This window comes from Octopus bimaculoides, chromosome 7 (genome assembly GCF_046866305.1).
Source record: "Octopus bimaculoides isolate indiv1 chromosome 7, ASM4686630v1, whole genome shotgun sequence".
Taxonomy (NCBI): Eukaryota; Metazoa; Mollusca; class Cephalopoda; order Octopoda; family Octopodidae; genus Octopus; species Octopus bimaculoides.
In genome coordinates this window covers 28,647,779-28,675,278 of record NC_142934.1, presented here as the reverse complement: position 1 = coordinate 28,675,278, position 27,500 = coordinate 28,647,779, and the positions used below count along the sequence as shown (strand labels likewise).

At 37.0% G+C, this 27,500-nt stretch overlaps 1 protein-coding gene across 2 annotated transcripts in view; it reads left to right on the top strand.

The window, feature by feature from the left end:
• The first annotated feature begins 4,635 nt into the window (after positions 1-4,635).
• The window catches only part of LOC106874560 (uncharacterized), a 92,570-nt gene continuing 69,705 nt past the window's right edge, over positions 4,636-27,500 (top strand). The window contains exon 1 of one of the 2 annotated variants that reach the window (XM_089355070.1): positions 4,636-5,325. In XM_089355070.1, the coding sequence (XP_089211196.1) occupies positions 5,220-5,325 (106 nt within the window). In that variant the 5' untranslated portion in view covers positions 4,636-5,219. The remainder of the gene's footprint in view (positions 5,326-27,500) is intronic. The other variant, XM_014922330.3, reaches the window with a different exon arrangement.

Below are 27,500 nucleotides of genomic sequence, written 5' to 3'. Positions count from 1 at the left end.
AAGGGCTGGGGGTCAGAATATACCATAACATGTATAAGGAAACCCTAATTTTGGGAGCTTAAAATTTGGAAAAAAGGTTTTGTAAGGAATTATAATACTATCCATGTATAAGAAACTCCAATATTTTTTTAACCTAATTTTTGACAAAAAAAAAAAAGGTTCCTTATACATGTTAAAATATGGTAAATGGGATGGTTGAGTAAAGGAAGAGAGAGATGTTTGTTTAACTTTTGCTCGCATTATTTTGCTTGACTTTTATTTGTTTATTTGCTTTAGTGTGTGTGTGAGTGTGTTTGTGGAGTGGTGGTTTGTTTTATTTGTTTCATGGGTGAAATGGGGGGTCAAAATAATGTTGAAAATTACCTCGAGAATCTCTAAGAGATTTGGTTCAATATTATGTGTGTGCACATGTGCACAAGTCTACTTTATTATTACAACTGTAACAATTATTATCATGACAATGATAATACTGATGATGATGATGATGAGGATGATGATGATGATGATGATGATGATGATGATGATGAGGAGGAGGAGGAGGAGGAGGAGGAGGAGGAGGAGGATAAAGATGATTCTTCTTACCACAGGGACATCAGATGAGGGGGCATTATTAGAAGGGCAGGTTATAAGTTGCATGGAGTGGGGGTTAAAAATGAGAACAAAATGGTTTTCATTATATATAAAATAAGTGGATATGCAGCCTTCCTGAAATGGGAAAGCCTCTAAACAGGGCCAATCAAGGAATCCCAAAAATCTAGAGTCAACCTGACTCCCGAGGGCACAAGCCCTCACCCAAATGTTGTTCTTCAATATACAGGCACATGCTTAGAATAGTTCAATTCACTCTAACACTTTTTACCACATTCTCCCCCGACTTTTTGGCAAATTCATCGGAAGAGAGCACTTACATCTTTATCAATAATAATAATAACAGTGATAATAATGATATTAATAATAATAATGATGATAATAATAGCAATAATAATAATAATAATAATAATAATAATAATAATAATGATAATAATAATGATAATAATAATAAAGACATTATATTGAAAGACTTCAGACAAAAATCATGCCTCCTCATTGATATGACTGTCCAAATATAAACGTATTTGTCAAGACCTACCAAAAATTGAGCAAATATAAAGATCTTGAAATAGAAATTAGCAAAATGTGGAACCTGAAGACTAAAACAATACCTGTTGTCATAGGTGCCCTAGGAATGATAGCAACAGGGGCTAATTGCTACCTAGCTCAGATACCAGGAAACCCCAAAATGGCAGAAATTCAAAAGATAGTGCTCATGGGAACTGCCCATATCCTACGTAAAATACTGACTATGTAATCTCAAATTTTAAACCAAACTCATAATTTTCTTATGGTTTCTTAAACATTCTCTAGAACAATACTATGTACGAAACCAAATATATGGCACCCTAGGTATAACACCAACATGAACTTCTAACTTGTTGTCTCTTGAGGTTTCTGATTGAGACTTGGAGCCAACTTGTACAAATGCAAAGTAAAAGTCAAACATAACATAATAATAATAATACTAATAATAATAATAATAATAATAATAATAATAATAATAATAATATTACCACCCAATGTACGCCACTAGCCCAGAAGGAATATAAGAGACGCCACAACAATATAGTAAGGCTTGTCCATTGGACACTTTGCAACAAGTATGGTCTTGACAGAGAAAAAAATCGGTATGACCACAAACCCGAAGGCATCACCGAAAATGATAATGCAAAGATCTTGTGGGATTTTATTATTCAGTGCGACAATGAGATAGAAAATAGGAAGCCAGACATAGTCTTAATTGAAAAAGAAAGTAAACTATGCTGGATCATAGATATAGCATCCCCAGCTGACAATAAGGTATGTGATAAGGAAGAAAGAAATGGTGATAGGTATGACAGTTTAGCTTGGGAAGTAAAGCAGTTGTGGTCGATGAAGAAGGTGGTAGTGGTACCAATAATTGTCGGAGCCCTGGGAACAGTGAGTAAAAATTTCGAGAAGTACATGGAACATTTCCAACGTTAGAAGCTGTGCAAAGGTAATGATAATAATAATAATAATAAATACCCTCATGCAGTACCAGGCAGTGACTCTCATAGCTTCTGATCTTAACCGATTAGAAGTGTTATCATGTACATTGTTTTGTCTTGGTATAAAAGATGGGCTACGGCAAATATTCTGCTCAATACCTCAGATTTGCTTGTCAGTTGCTTGACTTTAACCAGTTGAGCATGTCCCTTAGTGGTTGACGATATGTGCATAAATAAGTACCAGTTATGCCCTGGGGTCGATGTAATCGACTTAATCCCTTTGTCTAGCTTTGTTTGTCCCCTCTATGTTTAGCCCCCTAAGAAACAATAAATCATATTATCTCTGGCTGCCCAGTCCTGGCTAAGAAGGAATATATTCACAGACACGACAGAGCTGGGACCTATATACACTGGAAGCTATGCCAACACTATGGAATAACAACAGAAAAAGATGGTATAAACACACGCCAGAAAAGGTCACAGAAAACGAGAAAGCAACCATACTCTGGGATATGCCAATACACACAGATAGAGAAATTAAGGCAAATAGACCAGATATAGTTGTCAAAGATCATGAAGAAAAAAAAATGCTTTCTAATTGATGTATCAATACCAGCAGATGATAATGTTTCCCTAAAAGAAATGGAAAAACTTTCAAAATACAAAGACCTGGAAATAGAGGTAACTCGAATGTGGAATCTAAAAACAGAAACAATTCCTATCATAGTAGGTGCCTTAGGTATAATAAAAAAATATTCAGACAAATACATAACAAAAACACCAGGACTTACAAATATATATAACATACAGAAAATTGCACTACTGGGCACTGCACACATCCTACGCAAAACACTTTTAATGCAGTAACCATAAGAGCATCACAGCAAACCACAGCATATACCCAAGGCACACAGAGCTGTGCTCGGTAGTGAAGTGAAAGCACGTTATAAAAATAAAACTACTGAACAATAATAATAATAATAAATGCCCTGATCCAGTACAAGGTACTGGCTCTCATGGCTTCTGATCTTAACTGATTAGAAGTGTAATCATGTACATGTTTTGTCCTGGTGTAGCCATCTGGTTCACCAGTCCTCAGTCAAATCGTCCAACCCATGCTAGCATGGAAAGTAGACGTTAGACGATGATGATGATGATGATGATGAATCTTTGGTAATAGGTGCACTTGGTGCAAAATGAAAACTGCAACCTAAGAGACTGAAGGATAGTATAACTGAGACATGCATTGTTGACCTTCAGGAAAGTGGTGCCCTGTATTCTGCAAGAATCCTAAGAAAGATTTGTGCCTATAGTAAAAAGGAATATTATGAGCTGGCAGAATCATCAGCACAGTGGACGAAATGCTTAGCAGTATTTCACCTGTTGCTTCATTCTGAGTTCAAATTCTGCCGAGGTCAACTTTGCCTTTCATCCTTTCAAGGTCGATAAATTAAGTGCCAGTGAAACACTGGGGTCAATATAATTGACTGGTCTCCTCCAAAATTTCAGGTCTTGTGCCTTTAGCAGAAAGGATTATTATTATTATTATCATTATTATTATTATTATCATTATTATTATTATTATCATTAAGGCGGTGTGCTGGTAGAATCGTTAGCACATCGGGCGAAATACTGCTAAGTATTTTGCCCTTCTTTACGTTCTGAGTTTAAATTCCACCAAAGTCAACTTTGCCTTTCATCCTTTCAGGGTTGATAAATTAAATACCAGTGAAACACTGAGGCTGATGTAATCGACTATCCCTGCCTCCAAATTTCAGGCCTTGTGCCTATAGTAGAAAGGATTATTATTATTATTATTATTATTATTATTATTATTATTATTATTTCTTCATTTTTTTTTCAAAGACAACATGTGAGGAGATATCACAAGGACAAATTACGAAGGCAGTGGATGGTTATTCAGAACTTTTATGAGAATAAAAAAATAGCCCTGATAAACAAGTATACACAGAAGAGATGAAATGTCCCAGTGGGATCACACCTTTTTAGAGGTCAATAAAGGAACCTTATATATCCAGTAGCATGTATATGAACCTTATATATCTCGTAGCATGTATATGAACAACATAGACAAATACAAGTGTATCAAATACCATACAATGTTTGTTGGTTTATTTAATTGATCTTCACCTCTTGAGGATGTATCACAGTTACCAAATGACAATTGACACAGCTGCATATGAGGAGAGATCATCAGAAGAATTAAGAATTCTCTAAAGTTGATGTGCCACGAAGGAAAAAGACTGGCCAATATACTGCATACATACATATACATATGCATGCACTTGTCCTTGCCTGTATGGGCACATTTAAGTGTATTTGCACACCTATAACTATGCACGCACATGCATAATAATGATGGTGACGACAATGAAGAGATTGATAGCAATGATGTGGTCAATGATGATGATTATGATGAAAGATTTAAAGATCCTAAGTTGATTGACAACAAGATAGCTAGGAGACAGTAGGAAGAGACAAAAAAAAATTCTTGTTTTCCTTTGAAACAAAGGGCACAGTATCTCCTGTCGAAAACTGTCGCCTGCAGGTGATGTTATTTATTTAAACAAGCAATATCAAATCAGCTGCTGTTTATTCACTATCGTGTCAAATCGGCTCTTGTCCCTCACCGTCAAATATCACAACAGCCACACCACCACTGTGACCAATTTGGCTGAGATTTCTCTGTCAAGTGAAAAAACAAAAGAAAAGAAAAAGCTTTTGAAACTGGGTCATATTTTTGGCTTTTCTTTGATCAGTTGTTGCTGTTGTTTTCTCCACTGACATTTCCTGTGATTGTTGGTCTTTGCATATATAATATTATACACTGGTGCCTTACAAAATATAAATGAATATGATTGAAGTATAAAGTTCCAAAATAGTAGTAGCTGTCTCAATATATATATATATATATATACGCACAAATATAATATATACATATACTTATATATATATACCCTTATCACACACATATGTGCATACACAAACACACATACTCATATACATCATATATTATTCTGAAGGATAAATGAAAAAATAACCAAGGTCAAACTTAATTGAACATAATTAATTAGACAAATATAAACTGTAAAATTTAATTCAATTTAATTTTTTGAAAAAGGATATCAAAAACAAATGGAGTTCATTACTTCTGGGAAATTGGTAACTGTATGTATGCATCTAGCTTTGTTAATGATTCTAATGAAGACGCAGCATGTTGAAACTAGCTCTACAAAACAAGGTAAGGTTTTTTTCTTTACTCTCTGTCCTTTTGAGTATACTTCAATACATGTATCTCTGTGTGTTTATCTGTTTCCATATGTTGGTGTATATTCAAATCATAACTGTAAACATGGTCAGTTCAGGTGTGGCCTGGCCTAACTAACCCTGAAAAGGCATCGCAACTGTACATTAGATATTAGTTAACAGTATAATAAATCATAATGGCTATATAAATATATGCCCCTTCCGTTTTACTCACACCTCTGAAATTAATAAATTAATCAATCTTCACTAGAACTAGATAAGTTTCAGCCCAAAGAGCTCTATCCAGTTTAATAGCAATTAGCACAAAACTTAAGGTTTGTAAAAATAATTCTGTGTCACATCTGTTATTTCAAGAAAAAGATTTCAAAATTTCATTTTCATTTGTATGTATATGCTATATATTTTTGTGCGAATGTGTGTGTGTGTGTGCGTATGTGTGTGTTTTGTATAAAAGAGTTTATATACAAGAGAGTCCAAAAATGGTGACTATACATATGTGCGTGCATATATATGTCTATGTGTATGTAGATACGTATGGTGTGTGTGTATGCATATGTATGTATGTATGTATGTGTTTCTACATTTAAAAAAAAAATATAGATGGTTTCTTTCATTTGCAGAATTGAAGACAGTCACTGACAAAGTGCCAGGGTCTGTTTAAGTTTTAGGGTCTATGGATATCTCATTTGGCTGATGTATGCTAAACTTGCATTTCATTTTAGTATACAAGTGTGTAAAATTTATTGCTTTGTGTGTGTATGTTCCATATGTACATGTGATTGTGTATCTGTGTTTAGTCCACGACTCTCAAATGGAGAATCCTTGGAAGGATGTTTTACAAACTTTTTAAGGCGTAGGAGTGACTGTGTGGTAAGTAGTTTGCTTACAAACCACATGGTTTCGGGTTCAGTCCCACTGCATGGCACCTTGGGCAAGTGTCTTCTACTATAGCCTCGGGCTGACCAAAGCCTTGTGAGTGGATTTGATAGACAGAAACTGAAAGAAGCCTGTCATATATATGTGTGTGTACATATATATATATATATATATATATATATATATATATATATATATATATATATATATATGTATGTGTGTGTGTGTGTGTATATGTTTGTGTGTCTGTGTTTGTCCCCCCCAACATCGCTTGACAACTGATGGTGGTGTGTTTATGTTCCCATAATCTAGCGGTTCGGCAAAAGAGACCGATAGAATAAGTACTTGGATTACAAAGAATAAGTCCTGGGGGTCGATTAGCTCGACTAAAGGCGGTGCTCCAGCATGGCCACAGTCAAATGACTGAAACAAGTAAAAGAGTAAAAGAGAATGTATGCATGAATGTGTGTGTGTGTTTCTTTGAGTTTAATTTAAGCTCTTCTTGAGAGGGTTCAAGCCCTTCGCTAACAAAGCAACAAGACTTTTTCAGTTAAGAGAGATTCCTGTGTTTGTAGATATGTGGTTGAGTTGGTGTGTTGGTTGATCTGCTGATGAATTCACTCAAGTGTGAGCATTTATTCACATAATAATCTCATATGGAAAATTTCTGGAATGTCTTACAAATCTATACTGTGCCCACTAATAGATTGAATGTTGAGAATCGGTGTCAGTTTTTTTTATTCTTTTTCTGTGAAACCAAGTATTTCTAGGTTTTTGTGCAAATTTATTGGTACATAACCTAATGCACCTATGACGATAGGTACAAATGAGAATTCATAATCGGGATACAACAGCTGTAAGCTGTGCATTAATTCACCGCAAATGTTCTCTTACCCCTGCACTTTTCATTGTACATTCACATCTTCTGGGTAGCTGACTTCTATAGCAGTGCATGACATTTGTTCCTCGTCCCATGACTTTTGTTCCTAGGTCTGCTATGTTTGCACTGAATTGATGTTTTTTATTGGGGTGTTCCACTAGTATTCCTTGTTTTTAAAGATGTGAATATCTACTGATTCTGAAATGCCTTTCACATATATGTTAGGACAGTCCTTCCTACAGATAACATTGTAAATAGTTTTTGCTCCTACATCATGCTTCAGGGGCAGGTAGTATCTCAAACATTTTGGGACAGCTGCTGATGATGTGGGAGATAACTTCCCACATTGATATAGCAGAGCCGATGTATGTATGTATGTATGTATGTATGTATGTATGTATGTATGTATGTATGTATGTATGTGGTGTGTGCCAGAGGGTTTGCAAATCCAATGGGGGTCTTAAAAGACATGTTAGGATCCACAATGAGCAGAACTTACTTGCAGGTATTGGTAGTGCAAATCAGAGGTGCAATCTGTGTGGGTGTTTTTTCAAAACACTGTCTGGTTTAAAAAGCCACATCAGACGCCATGAAAGGGCTAAGGTGTAGGTGCAGGAGGTGGTCAAACTCTGTTTAAGGAGTAGACAACCACCATGTATGTATGTATGTATGAAGAACTTAAGCGAGCTGTGCGTAAGCGCACGGCTCATATAGTGAATGGGGAAAGCTTAATCTGCAATGTTTGCAGTCGTGTATTCTTGTCAAGAGCAGGGCTCATTAGCCACAAACGGAGCCGCAAATGCAAAATATAAGTTAGTCCTAGAGCGCACAATGTTCCTGAAGGTCGGCAATTGTCTTCCTCGGTCACGAGTGGACAACCATCATCATGTATGTATGTATGCATGTATGCATGTATGCATGTATGTATGCATGCATGTATGTATGTATGCATACATGCATACATGTATGTATGTATATATGTATGTATGTATGTAGGTACATAGATATGTATGTTGTTTTTCTGTTTTTAATTTAGAGTTAATTTTGACCAGCTACCTCTTTAGTAGATTGTGAAGGAAAGCATCTTGATTGATTCATCATCTTCTAAATCATAAGGTCTCACAATTTTTTATTGTTCCACAAATTGTGATCATTTGTAGCATATGAATTAATGAGTTGCTTCACAACCACATGGTGCCAAGTTCAGTCCCACTGCACAGTACCTTGGGCAAGTGTCTTCTCCTATAGCCTCAGGCTGACCAAAACCTTGTGAGTGGATTTGGTAGACAGAAACCAAAAGAAGCCTATCGTATATGTATGTATGTGATCATGTGTGTCTTTGTGCTTGAATCTGTTCCCCCACCACTGCTTGACTGGTATTGGTGTGTTTATGTCACTGTAACTTAGCAGTTTGGCAAAAGAGATGAATAGAATAAGTACCAGGCTTAACTAAATTAAGTACTAGGGTCAATTCATTGAAGTAAAAATTCTTCAAGGCAGTGCTCCAGCATGGCCGCAGTCTAATGACTGAAAAAAATAAAAGATAAGCTATAAACGATATGTGTGTATATATGTATAATGGTAAAGCTATTTATAGGTACCCAGGACGTATACACCTTCAAATTTATTGGTAGATCCTTTACACTACTTAATCATTGAACCAAAGGTGTCACCAGTGAAACCTTTTATCTTTGTATGGCATCTCATCTTTACATGGGAACTGAGGATAAGTTTCATTACACTTTAAAAAATGAAAAGAGACCAGAAAAAAAAAAAAGAGACTTGGTTGTGGTTTACATCAGAGAAGAGGAATTCAAAGTCACAAACTCTATTACACCAGAATATAAGCTGTCATTTAGATATAAGGTGACATTTACAAGAGACACTGCGCAATTTACATTGAGAAGCAAGCCTAACACCACTACCTAGTCATTGCAGAATTCACTTTATTGTAGGTATTCATTCATGCCAGACCCTCCAATCAAATATTTTCACTTCATACAAATGTTTAGATTGTACCTAATACAAATGTTTAGGCTGCACCAACTCCACCAGACGAGGAAGGCCCATAAAGAACATAAGCCATGTCTCTCCTCCTCCTTTGATTAATGCAGAATACATTCATTCAGTGTTCTCTTCTCATTGCTTCCATCTCCAATTCAGAAACCATAGAATAGTGTGTTGCCTTTCATTCCCCACTCAAGTGTCTTCTACTATAGCCTTGGGTTGACCAAGGCATTGTGAGTAGATCATCATCATCATCGTAATCATCACCACCACCACCACCACCACCACCATCACCATCATCATCTTCATTTAATGTCTGTTGTCCATGCTGATATGGGCTGGATGGTTTGACAAGAGCTGGCAAACCAGAGGACTGCACCAAACTCTATTGTCTGCTATGGCATAATTTCTATGACTGGATGCCCTTCCTAACACCAATTATTTTACAGAGTGTACTGGGTGATTTTTTTGCATAGCACCAGCACCAGCAGGGTCGCCAAATAACTTGCAAGACAAAAACCCCTTAACTGGTAGGGGGAGTAGCAATGAGGGAGGTGGCTTTGTACTAGTTGACAAAAGGTTAAAAGTATAATAGAGGGATAGAGATCGGAGTCTTGCTGTAGAAGAGAAACAAGGATACCTTTCTTGGAGGCCTTCTGACAAATTCTCACTTGTTAGTAAGTGAAATGACCAACATTACACAATGAAAACAGTGAAGTTTGAGGGTAAGAGTCTGATGTTTGGGAATACATAAAAAGTGATGGTTCAAAAAAGTTTGTTAAGATTCACAGTAACTTGAATAGTGTCAAATACATCCAGTTGCTGAAGAACAATTTGATACTGGACTTGAATGAAGGTGAGATTTTTCAGCATGACAGAGCTCCATGCAAAAGATTGCATGCAACACAACAGAGTCTGGTTGATGAAGGTGTTACCATATTTAAAGATTGCCTAGCTCAGAGTCCTGACTTAAATATCATTGAGCAAATATGGACACAACTAAAGAGAAGAGTTTGTCAGAAGAATCCATGCAATCTCGAAGAGTTGTGGGAGCTCAGCCACAGAGAATGGCATCTCATATTTGTGAAGATGGTGAAGGATTTGTACACATTTCTTCCCAGGTGCATTGAAGCAATTATTCAAGCTAAGGGAAGTAACACGAAATATTAACAATGTCCAGTGACTTCTTGAAATGAACATTATGCAATACATTTTCATTAAAGACATTTTTCTATTTTAAAACAATGTATCTTGGATTGGTTTATGTAAAGTGGCTGAAAACTTTTGCATGACCATTTTTAGTGGTTGTCTCGCATCTTCTCCTCTCATTCAAAGCCCCTACTACAAAATATAATGATTAGGTATGGAAATGACTCCAACAGGGCCAATGTTTCATCTGTAAAAAACACAATGCAAAACATCCACTTATAAGTTGGCAATTGTTAGAAATTTACAATAGTTTAAAGTGGCCAAAGACTTTTGCATGGTACTCTATATATACATTTATGAATTTGTGCTACAAGATTCCTGATGTGAAGCCGTGTGTTGAAACAGATATTGTTGTATTTTGGGATGGTCATTTTTTTATTTTTTATATATATTCATTCTTCACTCATTTATTATTGTTCTTATTCTAACTCATAACCAATGGACTAAGCAGAGCAGGAGCACACACGAGGATGGAAAGTGTTGCTGAAGAGGTCACAGATGTGTGACGAAAGATTTCTGGACAATGGACATGAGTTAGAATAAGAACAGTAATAAACAAGTGAAGAACAAATATATAGTGCATGTGTTTATTTGGCGAGAAAAAAAAAGGAAAATGACCATGCCAAAATACAACAATATACATATATATATATTGCAATATATTTATAATTGATGAGGGAAACCATAAACGGATTTGTTACAAATCTTTATTCAACGTGACAATCTTGGTTGTTTATGACCACATTAAATGACTTCTTATTGATGGCATGAGCAAGTGTGTATGTGAGTGTGTGTATATCTATATGTGTTCATGTCAACAGATATTTACACATCCTTCTTCATTTTAACTTTCAAGTCTTACCATTTGACAGGTTTTATTTTCCATCCTTTATGATTTTAATAAATTTGTGTTATACATAGCCCAACCCATCTGCAGGTTATAACCCCAGAATTATTCTACTCTCAGTCAGTGTACTGGCATACAACAAGAGAGTACAACATGCTTGGAGAAACTCAGTATAAGTAGTAGGATATCTTTTATACCAACACTTGCGGAGATGCAGACTACACTGATTGATACAACACTGCTAGATGCATAATATCCTACCTCTAAGGGACAGCTGCAGGATGGGTTGAAACGATCATCATGTTGAATAAAGATTCATACCAAATCTATTCTCCATTTTCCTTATCAATTACACTGGTCAATAAGATTCAAACTTTTTGCTGTCCCATGAACTAAATAAAGTGAACTTTATAGTACTTTTAACGCAGGTTTCGAATCTATTTTTAGAATTTTCTATCAGGTATGGTTTTTATGTGACAGAGTAATTAAATTATACAATAAATGTACTATATTAATGTAGAAATAAGGCTGGCAATTATAATTGGTCAACAGAATTAATGAAAAATTCTGTTTCACAAGCGAAAGTAGGTGAACTTAATAGCATTTTATCTGCAGAATTCAAGGGTACTTTCAGATTGTTTCTATAAGTCATAGTTTTTCTGTGATAGCATATGTAAATTGTTAAACAATTGCGTTTCATGACTTTAAAAATCGGGCTGATATTACAAGGAAACTTACCTTTAAAATGTAGAAGTGTACGATTTTCGACTGTATTTAGCTTCTGGAATGTCCTTTTTTAGTAACCAACAATAATCAGCCAACAAAGAAGAACTCCACTTTCCTTGGACCAGGTTTCCATGTTCAGAATGTCTTGGTGAAATCTCTCACTGTGCTCATCCCTGACAGCCCCAAGATTTGCAGGAAAACAGTCCAAGTGAGAGTTCAAGAAGTGGATTTTTAGGCTCATAGTGCATCCCAAGGCCTTGTCTGATGTCAGTAGCTCTTTCACAATATCAGAATAGTTCTCTACTCTGTGATTCCCCCAAAACTCTCTGCAAACTTTCTTAAATGACAGCCAAGCAGCTTTTTCAACATCATTGAGCTCTTCATCAAACATTTGGTTTTTCATCAGCTCTCTAATCTGTGGCTCAACAAAAATACCTTCCTTGATTTTTGTGTCACTTACTCTCGGAAATTTAGTTTACGATTACGTGAATCCCTTGCCAGTTCTATCCATACCTTTGATGAAATTCTTCATCAACCCTAGCTTAATGTGCAAAGAAGGCAGATAAATTTTCTCAGAATCAACAAGGGGCAAATTGATAACATTCTTCTGTCCAGGAGTCAGAGATCGTTTCAGCTTCACATTCTTTTCATAATGATTTTTCTTATCCTGACTGTCCCACTCACAAAGAAAGCAACAAAATTTGGTGTAACCCAGCTGCATTCCAACCAAAAGTGCCACGACCTTTAGGTCACCATGAATATTCCATTTATGTCCCTCGTACTTAATTATGTCCCTCATACAGAAGCTTCATAATCTTATGTTTCCTTCATGTTAGCTGTATGAGCCAGAGGAACAGAAGGAAACTTATTTCCATTGTGGAGTAAAACTGCTTTCAAGCTTACTTTTGAGGACTCAATAAACAAATGCCTCTCATTCATGCTATATTTGTAGTTAAGTTCCCCCATAACAGAATAGACATCATTACAAAACACCACACCATCCTGAAGTGAGAAAAAATTCGCAAAATCACAATGTGAAGCACAATAAAAACTAACTTTGGTCTCTTTCTAGAGAAGATTCCAGCCCTTTAACCTGGAACCAAGAAGTTCAGCTTGCTTTTTCGGCAAGTTTAAATCCCGCACAAGATCATTCAGATCTCCTGACTCAACAAATGTGGTTCATTTGAAGAACAATTAAGCTTAAAGTTCATGTCTTCTGATTCTTTCTCCACATCTTCATCACTCGACTTGTCACTGTCATTTGTTTTGGAGGGTCAGGTACAGATAAGTGTTGACTGTAAGTACAGGTCTCAGAGCGTATTGTAAATTAGGATATTTTACAGTATGCTCGGCTTTTGATGTTATATCTTGTATATCCATCATGCAGAAGTAGCAATCTGAAGTGTGATCTTTGGGCTGTCTCCAAATCATAGGATGGCAAAAGGTGTATGGCATGAACCTTTGGCCCATGCAGTGAGAAACCTGATACAGGTTACACAACACTCATGAGGGCCCAGCTTTTATCCTGGTCATCCTCTTTGTAGTCAAAATAATACTCATAGCACCTTTTTATCAATGTTGGGAAATGCCATCTTTATGACTTGAATGTTAAGTCACTGCAAATATAGCAAAAGTTGTTTGCGTTGTTTATAGTTTCTTGGCATTATGAAGGTGAATGGAAAATGTGAACTTAGACACAACTGCACACTTACACTTCAAGCACAGTACTGACAAAGCATTGATGACTCATTGACTCAGTGTTGCCAAGCTTCGGTGCCTCATTAACTCAAATAGCTAGATTTATGATTTCATTGGGTTAATTCTATTTATAAACTTTAAACTAGGGGTATTTCTTAAACTGCTAGCTTCACATTTCAACAACTTAACAGAAATTTTGCCCACATAACAAGAACTGAAAGGGATCTCGTAGAACAGAGAAACTATGGGTGATACAGATAATTTGACATTATTTTTGAATTCTGCATTTATATATGTATGTATACTTATATAAATGTGTGTATGTATATATATTCGTATATATATATACATACATACATACATACATACATACATACATACATATGTGTATATATATATATTCATGTATGTATGTGTGTATATATATATATATATATATATATATATATATATATATATATAATATGGAGAAATACTTCATAGCAAAATTCTCACGAAAAATGAATGGCTGAAACATGCAGATCACAACCCATCTAGGATCTTCAACTTTGGAACAACAGCCCCTAAAAAAACGGCAAGAAACCCAGATAGTGGGACATTTTTGTACCAACAAGAATTGAACCCAGTTACCTAGGTTCTCATATTTCTCTCCTAACTTAATTTGAACTAACCAGCTGTACAGATATCATCACAATTCCTTCCTTCCGTTTTACACCCCTTTCAGACGCACACGCACGCACGCACGCACGCACACACACACACACACACACACGCACGCACGCACTCTCCCTACCACTGGACAATGATACCAAAGAATACCAAGAATTTGTCACAGCAGGAACTGGCCAACTGTAAACTGTAAACAGCATCTTCCCTCCCCTTCCCACTGACACACCTTTCAAATACACAGGCACACACACACGCACACAGACACACACGCATACATACACACACACACACAAAAACGCATCCACACTCTCTTACTAGACAATGACACCAAAGATTCTTTTTGAAAAGCAACTTCAAAACGATCACACCTGCTTTTGCCATTCCTTTAAAAGGCTAAAAATAAACTTATCATTGAAAAGAACTAACCAGCTGTGAACCCAATCTTCTTCTTTTCTCTTTCCCATCGACACACACACGCACACACACAGACACACACACCAACACAAAAAACACACACTCACACACACACACACACACACACACACAGGCAGTACTGGCAACGTCCTCGCTCGAATGTTGTTTTCCACGTACCACCGGCACAAGTGCCAGTAAGGCGACCATATTTTAAAGACAAGGGTAAAAAATAATATACTGACATGCTGGTCAGATCTGATCAAGCATATCACTGATCAAGATATTCAGCTATACTCATCCTGTCTTTATTCAGGCATTAAAATCCAGTTGTATTCATCTGAGAATGAGTATGGCTTGGTGACATGTACCATCACTTTCATTAATTGTTTTAGATGCTAACATAGTCACATGCAGACCTTTCGACCCAACAATACAGAGCTGTGCCAGTCCTCAAGTTGATACTCATTTTCAGCAGATTTGACGAGGGCAACATAAAGTGAAGAGCTTTGCTCGAGAATACAAGCTGCCTCATCCAAGAATTGAACCCACGACAGCATGAGCATGAGCCAAACACTCCTAACCATTAGGCTATACACATTCACTATTCAAGGCGGCGAGCTGGCAGAAACGTTAGCACGCCGGGCGAAATGCTTATCGGTATTTCGTCTGCCGCTACGTTCTGAGTTCAAATTCCGCCGAGGCCGATTTTGCCTTTCATCCTTTCGGGGTCGATTAAATAAGTACCAGTTACGCACTGGAGTCGGTATAATCGACTTAATCCGTTTGTCTGTCCTTGTTTGTCCCCCTCTGTGTGTAGTCCCTTGTGGGTAGTAAAGAAATAACACATTCACTATTCAACTAAAACTATATCAGCTAATGTGTCCACCTGTTTTTTTTTTTGTTTTTTAATATGGCAGAGTGTAATTTGAGGGAGATTTGATGGCTATTTCTAATATTTCAAGTGACTATGTAAAGGCTCTCACATTAATTCTTTTATTGATTTATGGTAGTTATCATAAAATATTTCCTAATAATCAATTTAAACAAAATATCTCTGACTCATATGTGATTTTCAGGGAAATGTCAGGTATGTAGTTAGAGATTAATTATATGAAAGAGGAATTAACAAGACTTTGTGTAATATCCTTCCAACTACAAAGAGTTAATTGTTGTTAGGGAAAGAGTAAGTTAGTTTGGTTACAACTATATTTGTCTCTGCAAGCAGAATACAACCAGGAAGTATTCTATAAAGGAAAACTACTGGCTTTTAACTTCTTACAATACCTATCATGTAAACAAACGAACATGACTCAAACGGATAAGACAACCTATATATATATAAATTCTTATCATACAGCCAGACCCGTGCCGCCGATATATGTTTCTCTGTGTGTGTGTGTGCGTGCGTGCGCATGCGTGTATATATACAAATATACTACTCTTTTACTCTTTTACTTGTTTCAGTCATTTGACTGTGGCCATGCTGGAGCACTGCCTTTAGTCGAGCAAATCGACCCCAGGACTTATTCTTTGGATGCCTAGTACTTATTCTATCGGTCTGTTTTGCCAAACCGCTAAGTTACAGGAACGTAAACACACCACCATCGGTTGTCAAGCGATGTTGGGGGGACAAACACAGACACACATATACATATATATACATATATACGACGGGCTTCTTTCAGTTTCTGTCTACCAAATCCACTCACAAGGCTTTGGTCAGCCCGAGGCTACAGTAGAAGACACTTGCCCATGGTGCCACGCAGTGGGAATGAACCCGGAACAATGTGGTTGGTAAGCAAACTACTTACCACACAGCCACTCCTGCGAATGCAGACAGTTTTATTAGTGACAGAATATGATACATCAATTCTGTGGGAAAAACCATTGATAAATGGTTGAAAATATTACCATCCATGTAATATATATATGTCCAGGCATGATTACCTGGAAGATTGGCAAAACCTCTCAATACATTTCACCTGTATTTAGCATCTCTGACTGCCATTTACTCCTACTCCATTTGTTTTTTAGTTTCTGTCTACCACCATGACTGATGTGAAACACATTGTCTATTATCATACAACATTTCCCCCCCCCCCCACTAATAGAATCTAATTTCCTCTTTCTACTACCTTTACAAATCCTTTCAACTCCTACTTTCTCTTATGAACTTTTACGAACGATCCAACAAGTACAAAAAGAAAGGAAGGGAAAACACTGACAGTAAAAGAAAACTCTTTCAGTATCAAAACTGAAACAATCACATTTCCATACTGTAATGACAGATACTTTCACTTTAATGGTTTCATTTTCATATTTCGAACTCTGTCCTTCACCATGATAACAAAAAAAAAAAAAATAGCTACACATCTTTCTCAAATACGATCGACAAACATTTATTCCCTACAAACTGTGAGCTTTTTGGAAAATCTTTTCGTAAATCTTGAGATTAACACCCACATGATTACCTACCGAACCCTGACCCTAAAACCCTAACCCTAACACTGTAGTGAAAACCGTGTGGTTGTTAATCTGAAAATTTAACAATCTTTTTTAAAACACATTTACTTACTAATATTTTTTTATTTAGTGTGTGTGTGTGTTGCCCATATATATATCCACTTAAGACTTAGTTGTGGGTTGGGAGTTTGATCAGCAGAGGTCATTATTATTATTATTATTATTATTATTATTATTATTATTATTATTATTATTATTATCATCATCATTATTATGATTATTATTATTATTTTCAATTTTTCCCACAAGGGCGGATTGGGGCAAGTAGACAACAGTCGATTATATCGACCCCTGTGTTCAACTGGTACTTATTTTTTACACACCGAAAGGATGAAAGGCAAAGACTTTGGCGGAATTTAATCTCAGAACGTTGAGATGGGCACAAACCTCCCGTCGCGACACTGATTCTGCAGAACAGGGTTGAGTGTGAAAACCAACTTTAAAGTGTAAATATAGATGTTTTTGAATACACACTCATACATACATACGTATAACTACACACATACATACAAATAAACGCATACATATAAATACCTGTCGCTCTCTTCCAAATACGATCGACAGTCAAACATTTATTCCCTACAAACTGAATTTTTGGAATATCTTTCTTAAAACGCATTTACTTACTACCATATATATATAGAGACACAATACACATTAATACACACATACAACATACATACAAATACCTGTCATTTTTTTCTTTATATAGTGTGTGTGTATGTGTGTTGCCCATCTTAATATATAATGCTGAAGTTGTGTATCTGTGTGAAGCCTTTTTAAAAGTTTATAGAAATCAACATTTTCCACTTTTTAGTAAAAATGTTAACATCAATGCAATTTTCTCGATGTGAACTTTCCAGTGCAGTAATTTGATTTTTAAAATTCCGTTTACCTTTATATTTCTTCCCTTCTACCTGTAGCAGCATTCTTACACATCGATCACGCGCTCAACATATAATATAGAGGGTAAGCGTAAAAGAGGGAGAGAGAGAGAGAGAGAGAGAGAGAGAGAGAGAGAGAGAGAGAGAGAGTGATACATACAAAGTCATATATTAACTTGCTTTAAGACTATTCTTTCCTTCTACCTACAGACACAGAATACACATTAATACACACATACATACAAATACCTGTCATTTTTTAAATTTAGTGTGTGTGTGTGTGTTGCCCATCTTAATATATAATGCTGAAGTTGTGTATCTGTGTGAAGCCTTTTTAAAAGTTTATAGAAATCAACATTTTCCACTTTTTAGTAAAAATGTTAACATCAATGCAATTTTCTCGATGTGAACTTTCCAGTGCAGTAATTTGATTTTTAAAATTCCGTTTACCTTTATATTTCTTCCCTTCTACCTGTAGCAGCATTCTTACACATCGATCACGCGCTCAACATATAATATAGAGGGTAAGCGTAAAAGAGGGAGAGAGAGAGAGAGAGAGAGAGAGAGAGAGAGAGTGATACATACAAAGTCATATATTAACTTGCTTTAAGACTATTCTTTCCTTCTACCTACAGACACAGAATACACATTAATACACACATACATACAAATACCTGTCATTTTTTAAATTTAGTGTGTGTGTGTGTGTGTTGCCCATCTTAATATATAATGCTGAAGTTGTGTATCTGTGTGAAGCCTTTTTAAAAGTTTATAGAAATCAACATTTTCCACTTTTTCGTCAAAATTTTTACATCAATGGAATTTTCTCAATGTGAACTTTCCAGTGCAGTTATTTGATTTTTAAAATTCCGTTTATTTTGTGTCATTTAGGGGAAATTTGGCTGTTGTTTCTAGCAACTTTTATATTTCTTCCCTTCTACCTGTACCGGCGTATAGTGCATCAACATCTACTGCCCAATCTGATAGAATTCTGACAGAACTGTGTAGCAACAGATCGCCAGCAATTGCTTCATCAGAAATTGCCGTCCTACCTCCTGCGAAAAGGGATTACCCTGCTATGTATAATCAAGGCAGTGCAAAAAGTTGTTTTGCACAAGCATTTGTATAGCCAATTAGACGGATGAAATTTACGTACACTTAATAATGTCACGCAAAACAGCCTTCAGACTTTCCCTATTAATTTCATTGTCTTTTGAATTATGAACATATTTACATCATAGGGGTTTTTTCATTGTAAGGCTTTCCTTTTTAGTTGATTTTCACCTAGCAAGACTTATCGTAGGTGGTGTAATAAGTCACACCCGGACAACGTCGGGTTATACTGCTAGTTATATATAAATGGCAATTTCTGCCGGTCTGTTACCATCATAGTACCGAAACCAGCAAACCAATATTCATGAAACTTTGCATACATGTTACACTAACATCCAGTTCAATGATAGGCTAATTAAATTGCAATAAAACTCTATAATGTGCTCCCCAGGTGGGTTGGGCGAATTATATGATAAAATGAGAAGGGTGCAAGAAGTATAAGTCTGAGGGAAACACAGTAGCAGGGTCAAAATTTTCAAATTTGGTATATTGAAATAATTTTCCACATTAAATCTGATATTGTTATATATATATGGGAGAATATACGAAAAAAACAACAACAGACGAGGACAGGTGGTGTAAATAACAAAGGATGTATTAGTATGACGCTCGGGAATACGGAAAGTCTTTGACGTTTCGAGCTACACTCTTCAACAGAAGGAATACGGAGACAAGGAGAAAAACACGGAGAAAAAAAATTGAATAGTGTCCAGTCAACGGTCAATCATAATAATGGCTGACCGGAAGTTAGAAATTCTTTTTTCAGGAGAGCTAAGAAAAGGGGGAGATAACAAACGGTGATCGAAGAACGAGGGGCTGTGTGTGGGAGATAGAATGCTGGTGATCTTGACGTATATAGTGTGAAAATGGGGAAGGGAGAAAGCAGTTGGTCAGTTGTAGTGTGTGCGTGGTGTGATGCGAGGGTATTGGTGTGGTGTGATGTGAGGGTGTTGGGAGGTGGGGAAGGCATGGGTGGAGTGTGGGTTAGGCTGAGGGTGGGGTAGAGGTAGGGGTCTGTAGGTAGGGTGGGGTTTGTGGGTAGGGGGTGGGTGGTGGGTGTAAGGAATTGGATGGGGTGGAGTGGGAAGGTAGAGTAGGAGTGTGTTGGGGTGTGGTGGGATGAGCTTATGAGGGGGTGTTGACGATGAAGGGGGAAGGGGAAGGTGGATGTAAGAGAGGGGGAAGATGGGTATGGGAGGGGAGAGAAAGAGAGGAGAGAGGGTGGGTATAAGAGAGGGAAGGTGGATTGAGAGAGGGGGAAGGTGGGTATGGGGGGAGAGAGAGAGGGGAAGGTGGGTATGGGGGCAGAAAGAGAGGAAGAGAAAGAGAGTGAGAGAGAAGAGAGTGAGAGAGAAGAGAGTGAGAGAGAAGAGAGTGAGAGAGAAGAGAGTGAGAGAGAAGAGAGTGAGAGAGAAGAGAGTGAGAATGTAGAGAGTAAGAGTGAGAGAGAGGAAAAGAGAGAAGAGAGTGAGAGAGTAAAGGTGAGAGAGTAAGAGAGTAAGAGTGTAGAGAGTAAGAGTGAGAGAGGGGGGGAGTACGAGAGAAGAGAGTGAGAGAGAGTAAGAGAGAGGAGAGAAAGAGTAGGGGTGAAGAGAAGTGGGAGTGAAAAGAAGTATGAAGAGAAGTTGGAGTGAAGAGAAGTAGGAAGAGAAGTGGGAGTGAAGAGAAGTAGGAATGAAGAGAAGTAGGAAGAGAAGTAGGAAGAGAAGTAGGAGTGAAGAGACGTACAAAGAAGTAGGAGTCAGAGCAGGAGGGGAGGGGGAGAGATAGGTGGTAGGAGGGAGGGTGGGGGAGAGAGACAGGAGGAGGGGTTTGATGAAGAGGGGAGGGGAGTTGAACCCATATGGCGCAAAGGAGCGGAAAGAGAAGACCAATCCCTGTTCACGGCGCAAACGGGAGTCCGGATGGCCCCTGTGCATGGACAATCCAAACACAGACAGGTGTTGCTGCAAGGAGTGGCCGGCAGAGCGGAAGTGGCGTGACACCGGGGTGTCATTGCCAACGTTGATGTCTCAGAGGTATTGACTTATATCAGGGAAGGTGAAAACAGCATTATGTAAGTGACAAATATTGAATAGCAATGGAATGATAAAGTTAATACAACTGTCATATACACACAACGCTGCATACATACTTTTGTAAATACATAGATACAACACACACGCATGCACGCACACACAGAAAGGTGGGTGTGAGAAATATGTAGCTTTAAGGTGAGAGGGGGTAGTTGGCTTTTCTGATGTCCATCGCAAAGAAACTCTCACACACAGACACACACACCTACATAAATATATATACATACGGACATACATATGTATGTCTATTAAACACACCAATGTAAGCTTGTGATTACCTGTGTGTACGTTTATAAATGTGTGTGTACATGCATGTATGTGTGTGTGTGTGTGTTTGTGTGTGCGTGTGTGTGTGTGTGTGCATACATGCGTGTGTGTGTGACGTCCTATAACTGTCTGTCTCTCTACTTTTGTAGGCTCTTCCTTGTTGCTGTCACATATTGTAAGATTTTAAAATTACGTCCAAATTTTCAAATTTGGTATATTGAAATAATTTTCCACATTAAATCCGATTTTGTTATTTATTTGTTCCAGAAAAATTCCAGAAAAATGTTACTGAGGCTTAAAGTTTAATAAATTTTTCATAATCAGAAAACAGGAGTTGGAAGCTGGAATTTTCTAAATGATAGCTGGCATTTTTTGCTTGATAGCTATTACAAAATGAAAGCAAAATCATTAGGAGGAGGAATTTTTATTAAACAAATGAAGGCAAAGCATTACAACGACCAAAGTTGTAAGAACTTCTGAAGTTTTAATGAATAAAGTCGTGTAAAACGGTTGAACAGACATGTAAATAATTTTAAAAGGGAAAAAGTCCTCAACGAAGTTTTTTGCAAGAAATTGCACAAATCTGTCCTGATCAAGAGGTCTATCTATTGGGGACGGCATGGTCTGACATGGAATAAACAAAAATTTATATAAGACAAGACATTGTATTGTAAAAATTGCCTACCAGCAACGGGCTATTCAGCCAGTGTATATATATATATATATATATATATATATATATATATATATATACATACATACATGCATACATACACACACACGAACACACACACACACACACACACACACAATGTGCATGCACACACACTCATATGCATACAGGCATATATATATATATATATATATATATATATATATATATATATATACATACATACATACATACATACATATATGTACAGGTATATACATATCTATACATGCATGTATACATAAGGCTAGGTACCATAACACTGAGTTCACAGTGAGGTAAAACAATCATGAAGTACCATTTATTGGTAGTATAGCATAGGTATGTATATATATGTAAGTACCAAATGCAATATAAATTGTAAATCTGACTCAGTATGCAGCGTAGACGTAAAAGAATATAAATGAGGTTTAAAATTCACTACACCTGTTTTGATATAATTTTACTGATGTATTCATAAATTACATCATAGCATAAACCCACCATCTTCAGATAAAATTTTAAACAGGTATAAATAAGCAAAGTAAGACCTTGATGATGACCTGTCCAACAAATATGATGAATAAGTCATGTTGTTGACATTTTATGTGGCACCAGCACTTGTGGGGTTGCCAAACAGCTTGAAAGACAAAGACCTCTCAACTGAGAGAGGGAGTGGGACCAAAGGAAGTGACTGTGTGCCAGGTGAGAGGTTATACCATGATAGAGGGACAGAGATAGCTGTTTTATAATGGAGGAGACACTTGGCTAGCTTAGTAAGACAAGGAAGGAGAGGAAAGTGAGAGAGAGTTCAAGAGAAGGATAAAGAGACAGTTAGAATGAAACAGAGAGGGCTTACACACAGGAAACAGTGTGGGGGTAGTATACATAATACTGAGGGGATAGAGGAGTATGTTCCATAAGAGTGTGAGGGAGATGTTTAGAGAAAGCAAGTAATACTGAGAGGAACTGGAGTGGCTGGGATGGAAGTATGGTAGACGTGTGAGGATATGGAGAAGGTGCAGATAGGCATGTGAGGGATAGTGGAGAGGCTTGTAGTGGATAGTGGGAGTGTTGGGAAGATGGGTTTAGTTGATTGAATCACCTTCAGTATTTGACCGTTAGTTTATTTTACCATCTCTGAGAGAATGAAAAGGCAAGTTGATCTCAGCAGTATTTGATCTTACTATGTAAGAACAAATATTGCAAATCATTTTGTGCCTGCACATATGATTCTGACAATCCACTTCTTTAGAATTTTATGAAATAATAAAATAATGCTAAATGTGATTGGTTGTGTTTTTAGTAAATAAATAGATCATAAGTATGGCTGTGTGGTTAAGAAGTTTACTTCCAAGCATATGGTATTAAATTCAGTCTCACAACACAGTACCTTGAGCAAGTATCTTCTACTATAGCTCTTGGCCAACCAATGCCTTTTGAGTGGATTTGGTAGACAGAAACTGCAGAAGCTTGTTGTGTGTGTGTGTATATATGTGAGATTATGTCTTTGTGTTTGTTCCCTTACTGCTTAACAAGAGGTGTCGGTTTCTTTGCATCCCCAGAACTTAGAGGTTTGGCAAAAAGGGAACCAATAGAATAAATACCAGACTTTAAAAGAATAAATAGCAGGATTGATTAGTCTGATTAAAACCTTCAAAGTGGTGTCCCAACATGGCTGCAATCTAGTGATTAGAACAAATAAAAGAATAAAAGAAAAAATATAAGTGAATATATGTGTAATCTCTTTTATTTCATTCCTAACTCTTTAGCATTTAAACTGGCCATATCTGGCCAAAATATTCTGCCTCTTTTATTTTCAAACCAGCCAGACTCAACATCTCACACCTACCCTATAATGACAATATAAAAAATGAACAACCACTTTATCAGAATCTTGAAGTCACAAGATTAATTCAAAACAATGTGAATAAATAAGCATTGCATTTGACAAAATAATCTAAATGCTAAAGGGTTAAAATGTTTCTGGACTAAATCATGAGGACCTTCAAAAAAAAATCTTCATTGAAGGATGGCAAAAAAGATTGGAAAATAATGGTTTCTGATTTAGGCACAAGGCCAGTAAAATCAATGGATGAGTCAATACCATCAACTCTAGTACATGACTGATAATTTATTTTGTCATTGACTCTAGCAAAATTAGAGGCAAAATTGACCTTCCTGGAGGAAACTGAACTCAGTACGTAAAGGGGACAGGAAAAATACTGCAAGACATTTTCATTTCAATGATGCTCTCATGATCTTGGCAGCTTGCCACTGGGATAATAAGCGGGATGTGAAGATGGGAAAGGAAAATGAACTGAAGAGGATTTAGGGACTGAAACTTCTGGTGATTTGCTGTGCTTTTCAAGCTAAGTAACATTATGGCCATCCATGTAAAGGATAAACATACAGTTATATCCTTTACAACCATGCCCCCCACACATGCACTCATAATTCTGTCCTCTGTCAAAACTCCCCCATAACCCATCTTCCTAACACTCACCAACCACTGCAGGCCTCTCCACTATTTCTAAACGTGCAAAGATAATTTGATAGTGATCAGAAATGACTGACTGGAAGAAGATACATACAAGGGGCTACCCAAAAGAAACCGGAATTTTGCAAATTTATCTTATTCACCTAGTTTTACTTGTTTACACTTTTATCGCCTTCAAAGTATTCTCCATTTAAAGCAATGCATCGATCCAGACGTTTTTTCCACTGTTTGAAGCAGTGCTAGAACTCTTATGAAGTGATGCCTTTTAATGCCTCCATCATTTTTTTTTTTTTTTCCACCTTTTCCACATCTGCAAATTCTGCAGCACCAGTTTCCATCACCAGTGATGACCTTCGAAAAAAGGACCAAATCAACTTCTAAGTGTTCTTTCAGTTCATGACATGCATTCAATCGTGACTGCTTTTGATCTTCCGTGAGCAAGTGAGGTACAAATTTTATTGCAACTCCTTTCATTAGCAATACGCTGGACCCAGCATTTTGCTCAAAATGCTGGGTCCAGTGTATTGCTGTGCAAGGTAACTATTTTGAAGGAGATTATGTCCAGGAACTTTTTGATACCAAACAGGGGATGGGGTACAGAGTGTTTAGGCTAAATTTGATAATTTGTATAAAAGGAAAAGAAAAAACAATTATCTCATCCAAGAATAAAAGTATTTTAAAAAAATCAAAAAAATATCAACTAGACTATGGCTGGGAGATAAAAAATTACTCAAAGTAGAGTAGCTGACCTCAGCTTCCACCACAGCCTCAAAACAGCTTCAGAACCTGGCACATGCATTCCTCACTTTATTTCTAGGAAGATCTTCAAACACCTCTTTGATCTTAGCCACCAGCTCAGCTTTGGTGTTGCAGACAGAGTAGTTGGTGTCTTTCTCAACCATGCTCCACACATAGTAGTCCATGGGATTACAATCAGGGGAATTAGAAGGCCAGAAATTGGAACTGATGAAGCCATAGAAATTCTCCGACTACTTTTGACTATTTCTGGGGGTATAGCAAGGAGCTGAATTCTGCTGCTATGTACATGAACCTTCCAGCAGCTACTCTCTCCATCCAGGTTTTGACCACAGTCTCCAACAGCTTCACTTGGCAGTCTGATTTGAGCCTATGGCCCTGTTTAAAGGGCCTTAGATTCAGTTCATTGGAAACACATTGAAAGACCATCACAGGTTGGTGGAACTTGGTTTTCATAATGTCCATGTCATGTCTTACAACATTTACAGTATTCACAGAGCATTGGGCATCAGTCATGTTATCAGTATTTTGACACCCAGCACAAATCATCACGATACAGGTAAATCTTTCCCAATATTCAGATGGCTTCCGGTCCACTATGTCAGCTAACTTATTGTCTACTACAGCTTTAATATTTATGTTCTCCAGCACTGCTGACTGTTCACCAATATATCAAACTATCCCTAGAAAAGAGATACGTAAAAAATCGTCAAATTTAGTCTGAACACTGTATTGTTGATGTCATATGAATCATAAATTTTCAAGAGAACATTGAATAATTTTTGCTGTTCAGTGTTGATTATTTACAAAGAAAAATGTTGATAATATAATTGCGGAATGGGAGGAAAGAAAAAGCACACCCTGTCTGTAGTAGATACTTACGGGACATCATGCGAATGTTCAGAATCGGCCTCTCCAAGAACCCAAAATTATCTGCACACAGCCCAAAGCTGCCTACTTGAATACTAGTCATCTACCTGGCAAGAAGTGAGGTATGTGAATCAGTCAGCCACTTTCAACACTCTGCCATGAGTTAGGTGCCAATCTGTTTTTATGGGAGTGAAAGTGGTTAAATTTTAGAACATCTGACTAAGCCATATTATGCCTCAGCTTCATGCTGATTGGCCGATTTATAGATCAATCATATGAAACTGTGGTGGCTCACTTGTGTTGCCTAACTGAGTATCTAGCAGTTAGAGTTTGAATTCCCACTATAACTGGTTTGATCTACAATGAGCTTATCTTTACAATTACTTAACGGCACTTGTCAATCTTATCTCTGATAGAAAGAATAAATATCAAATGGTTCAAATTTTTCAGTTGCTTAACGTCTGAAACCTTAGTTGCATTCTACTTATTTGCTTTTGCAACCTATTACAGAGGCTTTCAGTTAGTTGACTGACACACATACATGTATATATGTGTGTTTGTGTATGTATGTATGTGTGTATTATGTGAAATCTATATATGTATGTATGTATTAGCTGGTGTACCCAGTAATTCCTGGGGGTAAAGATGTTCTATTTAAACGCCTTATTACTCTGATATAAAAAAGCAATTTCGTTATAACTGCCACAAAAGGTGTATTTTCCATCGTGAAAATGTACAAAAAACTGTCAGCTGGGAGAAATTGTCGGAGGTTGGCAAAAGAGGTTTTCGGAGGCTGACGAGGAAGATTGTCAGAGGTTGGCAAGAGAGGTTGTCGGAGGTTGGTGAGAGAGATTGTCAGAGGTTGTCGAGAGAGATTGTTGGAGATGGTCGAGAGAGGTTTGTGGAGGTTGGCAAGAGAGGTTGCTTGAGGGAGAGGCATCTTTGTTCCAAAATTTCAGTCTTGCAGGGCTTCATGATACACAATGTTTTTGGTTTTGCTGTTGGGTGCATAGATGAATAAATTTTCCAGATTTCCAACTCTAGAGCATCCGACATAGAGCTGTCCATGAGAAAAAGCAGGATTCGGACGCACTTATTAAACATATTCTGAAATCAAAAATTTATCTACTGTCATTGAAAAAGT